Source organism: Syngnathus acus, chromosome 2 (genome assembly GCF_901709675.1).
Source record: "Syngnathus acus chromosome 2, fSynAcu1.2, whole genome shotgun sequence".
Lineage (NCBI taxonomy): Eukaryota > Metazoa > Chordata > Actinopteri > Syngnathiformes > Syngnathidae > Syngnathus > Syngnathus acus.
Window position 1 is genome coordinate 15927468 of NC_051088.1, and position 11985 is coordinate 15939452.

At 48.2% G+C, this 11985-nt stretch overlaps 1 protein-coding gene across 1 annotated transcript; it reads right to left on the reverse strand.

The window, feature by feature from the left end:
* Positions 1-7017: 7017 nt before the first annotated feature.
* On the reverse strand, positions 7018-11776 carry rbm15 (RNA binding motif protein 15). Its single transcript, XM_037277070.1, has one exon. It carries the CDS (start codon positions 11608-11610, stop codon positions 9034-9036), a length of 2577 nt encoding a protein of 858 aa, XP_037132965.1. The 5' UTR covers positions 11611-11776; the 3' UTR covers positions 7018-9033.
* Between the last annotated feature and the right edge of the window lie 209 nt (positions 11777-11985).

Below are 11985 nucleotides of genomic sequence, written 5' to 3' on the forward strand. Positions count from 1 at the left end.
TGGGAGAAAGAAGATTGCTCAAGAAGAAAGAAGCTTTTTTTTGTAGGTACAACCGGGAGGAGAGCACTGGGGAGGCACTGCTTAGTCAGGGCTGGCTCCAGTGCTCTTGGACCCTGATCGGAGGAGAAAGACAGCGGTTCACCGCGGCTGGTTCTCACTCTGATCGGGGTGGATTGATCCCCAGCTCTTCTGCCCTGAGCGGCTTGACCTGGATACCTAGCGGTGTTAACGAAGGGTCAATGCGACTCAGGGGGTACGTATGCGGCCCCCCTGGGTTCCGACTCTAGGAACAATGCACGCAGGGTGTGGTGGTCCAGAGCGGAAGGACCTTAATCGCGGCTCAGTCTTCTATGGGGGTTAGCCTCGCTCATGCAACAGCACATTGCACCACACACGTTAATGTTGGACCCTAAATGGCCAATTGGCACAGGTTCCAAATTCTTACCCCTAATACTCACATCCCCTAGTCCAGCTTAGGTGACTAGGCCGAGGATGCACCGGGACCTAGGCGATGTAGAGTAGGGTTTCTTTTTCAGCCGTTCCCTCCACAGGTATTGCAATACAGGTGAGTTCCCTCTAGGTACTTTGTTTGACTTCCCTGGAGCCTCGCAAAGTTGGAGGAATGGCTCCAGCATCTCCTGAGGTCGTGCGTTGACATGGGAGAAAGAAGATTGCTCAAGAAGAAAGAAGCTTTTTTTTGTAGGTACAACCGGGAGGAGAGCACTGGTGAGGCACTGCTTAGTCAGGGCTGGCTCCAGTGCTCTTGGACCCTGATCGGAGGAGAAAGGCAGCGGTTCACCGCGGCTGGTTCTCACTCTGATCGGGGTGGATTGATCCCCAGCTCTTCTGCCCTGAGCGGCTTGACCTGGATACCTAGCGGTGTTAACGAAGGGTCAATGCGACTCAGGGGGTACGTATGCGGCCCCCCTGGGTTCCGACTCTAGGAACAATGCACGCAGGGTGTGGTGGTCCAGAGCGGAAGGACCTTAATCGAGGCTCAGTCTTCTATGGGGGTTAGCCTCGCTCATGCAACAGCACATTGCACCACACACGTTAATGTTGGACCCTAAATGGCCAATTGGCACAGGTTCCAAATTCTTATCCCTAATACTCACATCCCCTAGTCCAGCTTAGGTGACTAGGCCGAGGATGCACCGGGACCTAGGCGATGTAGAGTAGGGTTTCTTTTTCAGCCATTCCCTCCACAGGTATTGCAATACAGGTGAGTTCCCTCTAGGTACTTTGTTTGACTTCCCTGGAGCCTCGCAAAGTTGGAGGAATGGCTCCAGCATCTCCTGAGGTCGTGCGTTGACATGGGAGAAAGAAGATTGCTCAAGAAGAAAGAAGCTTTTTTTGTAGGTACAACCGGGAGGAGAGCACTGGGGAGGCACTGCTTAGTCAGGGCTGGCTCCAGTGCTCTTGGACCCTGATCGGAGGAGAAAGGCAGCGGTTCACCGCGGCTGGTTCTCACTCTGATCGGGGTGGATTGATCCCCAGCTCTTCTGCCCTGAGCGGCTTGACCTGGATACCTAGCGGTGTTAACGAAGGGTCAATGCGACTCAGGGGGTACGTATGCGGCCCCCCTGGGTTCCGACTCTAGGAACAATGCACGCAGGGTGTGGTGGTCCAGAGCGGAAGGACCTTAATCGAGGCTCAGTCTTCTATGGGGGTTAGCCTCGCTCATGCAACAGCACATTGCACCACACACGTTAATGTTGGACCCTAAATGGCCAATTGGCACAGGTTCCAAATTCTTACCCCTAATACTCACATCCCCTAGTCCAGCTTAGGTGACTAGGCCGAGGATGCACCGGGACCTAGGCGATGTAGAGTAGGGTTTCTTTTTCAGCCGTTCCCTCCACAGGTATTGCAATACAGGTGAGTTCCCTCTAGGTACTTTGTTTGACTTCCCTGGAGCCTCGCAAAGTTGGAGGAATGGCTCCAGCATCTCCTGAGGTCGTGCGTTGACATGGGAGAAAGAAGATTGCTCAAGAAGAAAGAAGCTTTTTTTGTAGGTACAACCGGGAGGAGAGCACTGGGGAGGCACTGCTTAGTCAGGGCTGGCTCCAGTGCTCTTGGACCCTGATCGGAGGAGAAAGGCAGCGGTTCACCGCGGCTGGTTCTCACTCTGATCGGGGTGGATTGATCCCCAGCTCTTCTGCCCTGAGCGGCTTGACCTGGATACCTAGCGGTGTTAACGAAGGGTCAATGCGACTCAGGGGGTACGTATGCGGCCCCCCTGGGTTCCGACTCTAGGAACAATGCACGCAGGGTGTGGTGGTCCAGAGCGGAAGGACCTTAATCGAGGCTCAGTCTTCTATGGGGGTTAGCCTCGCTCATGCAACAGCACATTGCACCACACACGTTAATGTTGGACCCTAAATGGCCAATTGGCACAGGTTCCAAATTCTTACCCCTAATACTCACATCCCCTAGTCCAGCTTAGGTGACTAGGCCGAGGATGCACCGGGACCTAGGCGATGTAGAGTAGGGTTTCTTTTTCAGCCATTCCCTCCACAGGTATTGCAATACAGGTGAGTTCCCTCTAGGTACTTTGTTTGACTTCCTTGGAGCCTCGCGATGTAGGAAGCACAGCAAAGTTGGAGGAATGGATCCAGCATCTCCTTAGGTCGTGCTTTGATATGGGACAAAGAAGATTGCTCAAGAAGAAAGAAGCTTTTTTTTTGTAGGTACAACCAGGAGGAGAGCACTGGGGAGGCACTGCTTAGTCAGGGCTGGCTCCAGTGCTCTTGGACCCTGATCGGAGGAGAAAGGCAGCGGTTCACCGCGGCTGGTTCTCACTCTGATCGTGATGGATTGATCCCCAGCTCTTCTGCCCTGAGTGACTTGACCTGGATACCTAGCGGTGTTAACGAATGGTCAAGGCGACTCAGGGGGTAAGTATGCGGCAGGGATGTGCAGTCAGAGGAGGCAAGGGAGGCTTGCTACGCCTCCGCAGTCATGAACCTCACCGCACATCACTGGTACACTATATGGTTTAATGGAGCAGCTCAAGTGAATAGACCAGAGACTTGTTGAACTCAAAGTCATCAACATTAACTCTGCTACACTCGTGACGTGGATGCGTTTGCAGTTCAATTCTTCACCATACTGATGGAATAAAATCAAGAGGTTATTTGAATTCTACACTCCTCACGTCTGTATGCGTGCTATAGTATGGTCGTCGTTATGTTTCATTATCATCTTTAATGTCTGCAGGCGCAAAGCATTAAATGTCGGTAATGAAAATGTATATCTTTTATGCAGTTTTGACCTTTTTGTTAACATGCACATTACATTTGAGGTCATTATTTAGTCCTGAATACTATAAATAGTTTGAGATTGAAAGTGACAACCAAATTGGCTAAAATGGTCTGGAGCCACTTTTTTTTTATAAGCACTTATGTGTTTAAAAAAAAAAAAAAACCCTCCATGCGCCCTTTTCTCTGTTAGAACTTGCTTACCTTAAAGCAGCCGAAGATCGCATGACAGCTAATGCTGAGCTCCCATCAGGCGATGGTAACATCAGCCCCCCCCCCTCCCCCAGTTAACATGGGTGGGCCAGATCAACGCGTACCCTCACCGAGTAATTAAGTATTGTTGGCTACATTGAACATTATCTGATCAGTTTTGCAATCAGGGAAGTTCCAAGTCGCTTGTGACGACGACTCTGCAGTCGCGAAACACAAAACTGCGCAACTCGCCTTACCATAACAGTCGTAACTCGAGACGAGGAGTAAGATAACATGGGAGCAACTTGACATGTAACACCGGCTGAAATAAAACTGGTACGTGACTGTTCTTGTGTGATTTCTTCTGAAAGAAATGAATCAGGACAAAGTTGAATTGAACTTTTTTTTTATTGAAATTGTTGCAGACAGAGAGATTGGTAGAGTACAAGCAGGGCTATATTCATGTTTTAACACAACAGGCAAAATGGTGCTTCCAGATGGGCAAAAAGAACTTCACCAGCGCTAACCTAAACTGTAAATAATGACAAAAATGGCTGTTTGCCACCTGGAAGTAGTGAGTAAATAATTTTTGTACACACAAGGAAAAAAAACAAACTTACCTTGCGTACCTTTAACATGACTGAAAAGATTTTACTTACACCAGACAAGCAATGGTGGTGTGTTCAGTGGCCTGTGGACAAAGCAGCCTTCTTTCATGAGAGCCTGGCAAAGGAAACACAAACATGTTTTGTTTTTCCTGTACATTTGTTGTGGGCTGAAAGTTCACCCGGCTCACTTTTGATTGATGGACGTTTGTAAATGTATGAACTCTTGTCAACTGATTGTATAGGCTATGACAGATGCTTTTGCCCGAGGAAAACAGCAGATGATAATCTTAATACTTACTGCTTATGTGATAATATGAATACTTCATTACGGATTTTTCAGGCATCTATACTTCAGCAATTCATTTTCTGATGATCTTTACTTGATACATTTGAAAACAGAAATCTGTATTTGCTTTGGCTACAAGAATGATTTGTGTGGCGAATGTGTCGTCTTGGACTAGTTTTAAAAGCCCTCAGCAAATTCTCCATCTTGAAGATAGAGCCTATTTTTTTCAGATGTCATCATTGAGCTATTATTGTATTTTTATTACATCACAGTGTTAGCTAAGCATATTGATTTGATAGCGTGCCCGGGGAATTCTCTTTTTCTCAGTACTGGTCTGTTATTTAATGAGAGGAAAACTAGAAGATATTTTTGATTCTGAAAGTGGGCATTGTTTATCTGCTTAGAAACAAGAATGTATTTTTTCCTTTTGTATTATTCATTAATCATTTTATTTGATCTTTTATATACAACACTTTTTTTCACAGCTGTGGTTGCTGCTTGAAGTGCTGGAGAATTAAAATTGAGATCATTTGCGTTATAATATCATGAGACTCTAGAATTGCTGTAACAAGACACATGAGCATCTTTTCAAAAGCGATTTGTATTCAAGTTAATGGTGTTGCCTGTAGTTGATCAAAAATGTTGTGCTCAAGGGCCAGCTCATTTGGAGAGGAGATAAAAAGAGGCCCAAGAGCAAAATCCCTACCCAGGATAAGTGTCATCTTTTTCTCTGAAGTTAATGGGGATAATCAAGTTTAGATGACTTGACCAACATCAAGATGGTTGCATTGAAGTGGCGTAGGATCACTCATCAGTGAACGTGTGGCAGAGAATGTGGGCAAAGTGTGCCAGACACCAAAGGCAATACTTTAAAGGGCAAAACTTGTCATTTGGATTTGAAATGTGGCTGCCAACCAATGCTGTTGACCTGAGACTAAATATGGGCAGCCTGCGCTGCCCCTGCACTTCTTGAATTAGCAACAGTTGCATGGAAGTAGTCGGGCTCGCTTCGACTCCAATTGCCTTGGTTGTCTCCTTTCCCTCTGGCTCGTGGGGATTGCGATGATGTCATGCTTTTAGCTTCTATTTGCACTGAGCCCGCGGGTCAGAGTGCTTTAAAGTAGTATGTGCAAGAAATGAATCAAGAGTTTAGCTGTCTTACAGTGTTGAGCAGTGGAACATGTTAAAAAAAAATTCTACCACTTGATAAACTACTCTAAATGACAATATATGTAATGTTATGTTGTTGTTAGTAGTATACAGGTTGAAACAAAATGTTGATTTAACTTTTTGGGTTATGACACTCCACAACTTTATAGTTTCATCGTCTGTCAGTTTGTTCAAGGGATCCAGCGGTACTATTTTAAACATTATGACGGAACATTACTGATATCTTCTTTTATTTGTCTATTTTGTTACTTTTTGTTCTTGTTTTGCTGTCATTGTATGGCTGCTTTGTTATAGTCTCTGTTATTTCTGACTAAAACAGACCCACATTTCACACTTGGCATTTCAGTATGGGTGGGTGTGCTTTTTGCAACATTTTGTCGGTATTGTGAAGTAAGATTGTGCTCATGTGTAGTAAGATCAACTATCTTAGATCAAATGACTGCTGAATTGTTTTATTGTTGTGTGCTCAAGCAACTTTGATGCATGTACAGATGTCTTTGTTCAGAGCCCAATTCACTCCATATATGGCACATTTGTGGTTAAACGATATTATATTAAGTAGCCTATACAGATGTTCTGGGAAGTGTCGGTCAATAAGAAATGTACACATTTATCTGCCAAAAGCCTTTTGGGATACTTTTTAGTCTATTTGTACTCATTGGGTTTAGTTTTATCTCTCTCTGTCGTGTGTGCAAGTAGAGCTGATTGTTGAGTGTTTAGTTCTTCCTCGGTGCAATAGATTGTAAAACAGTAGTTTCAGAATACGAGTGAAAATAAGCATTTGAAGCCAGGTGAGTGTTTTTGTATTTCTAGATGTGATTATTGGAACTCCTGAGATTGGGTATGTGTGGTGGGATGTGTTACCATGACAACCACTCCACTTCATTACTTACCACTACTGCCTTAGCTAGTGATACAGAGCTAGCAGGGCAGCGTCGTCGTCATCGTCCTCCTTCGTACTCACCCCGCCAGCCGAGGGAGGGACGGGCGACATTAAGCTCCTCCAGATGGGCCCCATCTTGGCTCCTTCTTCTCTATATGCTAATACGGCTAAAATGGATTGGATGAAGTCAGGGGGTGCGTTTGAAGCGCTCCTCAGTGTGGATTCCTTCCCATCGGAATTGGGGCGGGTGGATCAGATGATGAAGACAAGCAAGAGGATGCAGCTTGTTGCAAACAATATTTCCACGGCGGAACATCCTCCTCCCCAAGCAAAAGCAGACATAGCACCCCTGAGCGGTCAGGCCTCGGGGGTCGCTATGGCAACCTGACAGGCGTCACCTGAGAGGAGTGCTTGGAGTGGACTCCTGCCCGGCGGCTTTGCGGCTCCTCTGTGCTTGCTGGAAGTAATTTACTTTGTGCAAACTCTATGCAAAACAGCGAGTGGCCTCCCTTTTTTCTCTCGCTCTCTCTGCCCCTCTCTCAGAATATTTCACTTCCTGGGAAACACAACCATTTCCTGGTTTTCTTCAATGCACTTCCATCCAAGAAACTTGGAAGCTTTCTCCTTCAAATGAACAATTTATTGATGCACTTTTTTGGGGGGCGGCCACGTCAACAGCTCGCTCTCCTTCTTCCCCCCCCGTGACATGGGCACGTACAAACGTTACACTGAAGTCATCACACAGCGCAGAGCTGTGGGAGGGTGAGACCACTCTGAATGCGGCGTTGTGGTCGTCGTCGTGGAGTCCTCGTGCGTCATTACATTTCAGAGCAGTGATGATTCCACACATACAGTGGGTAGAGAAGAAAAAGTCTACACACCCCTGTTGAAATGCCACGTGTGTGTGTGTGTGTGTATGGGTGCAATTTTTTTTAAAAGATTAATTTTTGTCCTGTTTGCTACAAGACAAAACCTGGCATTTGAACATGGGTGTGTAGACTTTTGTAATTCACTGTACAAACCGGTTCAGTATGTAGGCATCAGTGTCAAATTATGGATTTCTGTCAATACTGAAATGATTAAATAAAATGCCACGGCCCGACTTACTGAACGTAGTAATTGTTTTAAGGACCCTTCTGTGGTTTCAGTCAAAATGTTAACACAAAACACTTTTTTTTATTTTTTTTTTTTATACCTATTCTGCCCCCCTTGCCCCTTGAATTTTCGCAGCCAGTTCTAATAAACAAAACATAAATGACAAACTAAAGCATGGAGTGAAAACAAGTTACTATTTGTTATTGTAAGAGCACAAATAACACCAATCACAGCTCTCACAAGAGCTTGTCTGCCTTTACCAAGACAATCAAAATAATAAGTGCTTGCTTTTGAAGTTGAGCCAGGAATAGTATTGCCGTTCCTGAACATCTCGTGTACCAGGAGGATTAAGGAAGATGGACTGATGTTAACCTTTCACTGAATATAAATATTTGGAGGGCTCAGTATTGAAATCACAATATTTTTACATCTAGTTTTGGAAAACAGATCAAAAATAAAGCTCCCTTTATTTAACTATTTTTCATTTTCTTCAAATAGATGCTCTGAATTACAATATTTGTATTTGGAATTTGCAACTTAAGATATTAGTATCTAGAAATACTAAAACAGACCCAAACATATTTTTACTTAAACATATACAAACAGAAAGAAAATCTGTTAAGTATAGAGTAATTCCACTCCTTGTCTGTTATAAAACCGAGAACTCGTGTCATCATCTTGGTAAAAGCAGACTTCCATAAACAAGTGCTCAAACGGCTTGTGGCCTCCTGGCCTGGCTGTGGTCTAACATTGAGAGTGCACACAAAAGAATGTTTGTCAACAACTGAATATGAAAAAAGTTGACCCAAAAGCACCGGAAGCTCAAACATGTCACAACTCGCCCCAGTGTTGCCACCAGCCATCCTGTGTGTCATTACACAATTTGATAATGCTTGGATTTAAAAAAAAAAAAAAAAAGAAAAAAAAAAAAAGAGGGGGGTGGCACTGGAGGGAAAGCAACATGACATGAATGACTTGTATTATTTGAGCAAATTTCTGTCTTCGTAAAGTATGTGCATACTTTTACATTCAGCCATTCTTCATCAGTGTACTAAAATTTCCCCTTTGCATGTGGAGCAGCAGACACAATAACATGTGCAGGTCAGGAACACTTAAACATGTGTCCACTTAACACTTGGTTCATTGGGAATGGTTTACCTCGTTGTCTACTACATATGACACTTGTTATAGAGATGTTATTGTGTCCACTTCCTATATGGCTCCATTTTTGCTTCTTCTCCTCGGAAACATAAAGTGTAATGATTGTTTTTAAAGTAATCCAAATGGTTGTCTAGGAATATGTAACCTCTGCAAATTTCCAAAAAACAAACGCCCGTTTTGTTTGCAACGGGGAAAGGACCCGCCTGTGGTTTTAGTGGAGAACATGGCAACATACAACATCCAAGAACCATACTAGTGTAGCCCAAAATGCAAAACACGGCATGCAAAGGTTACTGGTATACAGAACTTGTCGTTTTTTTCCCTTTTCTTTTTTTTTTTTTTTTTTTTAAACACTTTCTGACTCATTAGCTGTTTGTTTTAAGATGCACCTCGCACCACAATCATGACCAGATAGTCCTCCTCACTTTTGGCCAGAGCTTTGGCAGAGGAATCCAGAAACTGCTGGGAGAAATCACAGGGAGGGAAAGCATGGAGGACCCCCGTGGTGTCCTTATCACGACTCCCGCCCACAGGCAAGCCAATGACGCCCGCCGCCTGCTTTTGGTTGAGGTAGGACACCAGGTTGCGGAGCGGCCGCTGGGTGGAGACAGCCGGGTCGGATGACGAATCCTCTGCAGCCCCTGGAACGGCTAGAAGTACGGCGTAGCCCCCGGGGCCGGCCGCCTTGATGCGCCGGGAAACCTCGTCGAGCTTGGGCTGGTCCAGGCGGAGGCGTTGGGTGATCTTGAGCTCGCAGACCTGCTTGCCAGTGGTCCCGTCGGCGAGCAGCTCGCTGGCGACGCTGTGGTCTCCCTGCAGCAGGTGCATGTTGGCCGGGAAGTTGCTGTTTTTCAGCAGAAGCATTCCCTGCCAGGCCAGAGTCAGCTTGGTGCCGTCCAATTTGGAGGCGCTTCTGGAGGAACCCTCGGAGCGTTCTCTCTTTACCAGCCCTTTACCGCCGTCGCCAGATTTACGTTTACGCTCTCCAACCAGTGAAATGGCACAGGTTGACAGACCCTTGTCAGACAGGCCTTTGAGTCTCCGCTCTGTTCCGCCTCGCTCCAGGCTGCCATGGCGCTCTCTTGCGGGAGAAAGTCTGTCGGCTCGCGAGGGGCGCTCTGAATCGCTGAATCTTCCCCCGTCTCTGCTGCTGCCTCCTGGGCTGCCGTCCGGAGAGGGGCGTCGGCGCCTTAGTGTCCTGTCAGAGCTGTCGGGCGAGCGGTCGAGGTGGCGCCCGTCCTCCATTAGGCGCCGCTTGCGTGCAGGCTCTCGCCCGTGTAGTTCTCGCCCGTGCAGCTCTCGCCCCTGCAGCTCCCGCTCCAAAGACCAAGGCTCACGGGCCCTCCGCTCACGTTGCAAGTGCTCAAGGGGCTCAAAGGGGGCGGCCCGCACCCGCTCGCGGAGAGCCGAAGGATTAGGCCACTCGGCGCCAGAGAAGAGCTCCCTGTCTCTGAAATGAAGTGGCGGGGGAGTCCGTTCTCGAACCCTCAGAGGCTCTGGCGCACCACGGTGAACAAACGACTCGGCCACCATGTCAAAGGGGGCGATCGGGAGAGGTTGCAAGAACTGCTGCTGGTAACGATGCTCCGTGTCAGCAAAGTCCACTCGGAGTCTCCTCTCGGGGCCCCCAAGAGGGAAGCCCCGCATGTGCGTGCAGGCCGCCTGCGCTGCGTCCAGACTTTCGTACTGAATATAGGCCCAGGTGTCCCCCTTTCTGTAGTCTATAGTCCTGATGGTGCCAAAGCGATCAAATTCTCTGGCAAGGGCGGCCAAGGGCACCCAGTGTCCAAGACCCCCCACCCACAGACGTGTGGTGGGTGTGGCTTTTCCATAGCCTATCTTTATGGGGTTGCAACCCACTATTTTGCCAGACATGCTGAGCTTAGCACGATGAGCCATGTCCAGGTTCTCAAATTTCAAAAAGCCATACGTGCTGGTCTGGTCCCGCATGGGCCTCTTGATGTCCACCTCGGTGATGACGCCAAACCTGTCAAAAGCTCTTCTCAAGTCAGCTTCGGTAATCTCGGTGTCCAGGTTGCCCAGAAACAAGGTACGATTGGCTCTTTGGTCATCCTCTGGCGATATAAAATCCTCCTCGCGGAAGGCGGCCCGCTCGGCGATGAAAGCCGGCCGGGCCCGGGCCTCGAACAGGGCGAACTCCCGGTCCCGCTCCAACTCGCGTGGAAGGGGCGGCGGCGGTGGCGGGGCCAGCCGACCCAAGGCCAGCTGCTGCAGACGATAGTCTCTGTATCCCAGGCCTGTGGGTGACAGGGGCCTCTGCAAGTGTCTGTGGCTCGGCACAGCGCCATAGAGGTCTCTCTCGATCGGCGAGCGGCTCCTCCTGCGGTTAATGTACACCGCCTCGATTTTCAGCGGCCTGTCGTAAAGCACCAGCCGGCCCCTGGCGTGCTTGGCCGCCCGGGCGTCCTCCGGCTTCCGAAAGTTGACGAAAGCGATCCGCTCGTCGTTGCTGCGGCTCAGCTTGACGCTCACGTCACCGAATTTTTTGAACTCGTGGAAAAGCCCGTCCTCGACGTCCTCGTCGCTTAGCTGGCTGCCCAGGTCGCTGATTTTCAGGGTTTTGTACTCACCCTCGGCGCTGAGAGCAGGCAGCCGCTGGTCCCCGCGCGACGTGCTCCTCGCCGCGGCCAAATCCAACGAGAGGCTCAGGCTGCCGTGGTTCTTGCTCACGGAGCCGATGACGCTGGGTGGACAGCTGTGATTGTTACCGAGCCGACCGTGTCCGTCAAAGTCCCGGTCCCGTTTATCGCCGAGCAGGCTCCTCCTCGTCGAGCCGCCGTCACTCTTGGCCGAGCTGTTACCATTATTATTACTCCCGCTGGACAGGGACAGCGCGCCCATTTTCTTGCTGCTCGGGTGGCATCCTCCCCGATCGCGAATGTCGTCCAAGGCCCGCGAGCGTTTTTTCAGCGGCGACCGCTCTTTACCTTTCATTTCGGTCCGCACGCGGTCGACCCTGTGGCGCCTGGGGCTTTTGGTTGCGACAATTCTGCGTGCAACCGTAGGATTTTGGCGAAACAAATTGGTGTTGTTCACTGACCCTGCGGCAAAACAACAACGGTCGCCATTTTGTCGAGTTGATTCCTGTCCCGCCCCCTGACACGCGATTGGTTAGAAAGGTGGGCGGAAGACGTGAACGCGCACGTCAATCCAAAAAAAGTTGCCTGTCTAATCTAACTAGAAAATGTGCTATTTCTGCAGAAAAAATGTGAAAGATTGTACGCAAGTGGAATGAAAAGTGAGAATAAATTAACTGACTCGGAAAAAATGAATACAGGAACACATTGTTTATTATGCGCAAATGTATTG

Bases quoted from the DNA above. Each gene is read 5' to 3' on its own strand.
- rbm15 (XM_037277070.1), bottom strand. From the start codon at position 11,610: ATGAAAGGTAAAGAGCGGTCGCCGCTGAAAAAACGCTCGCGGGCCTTG.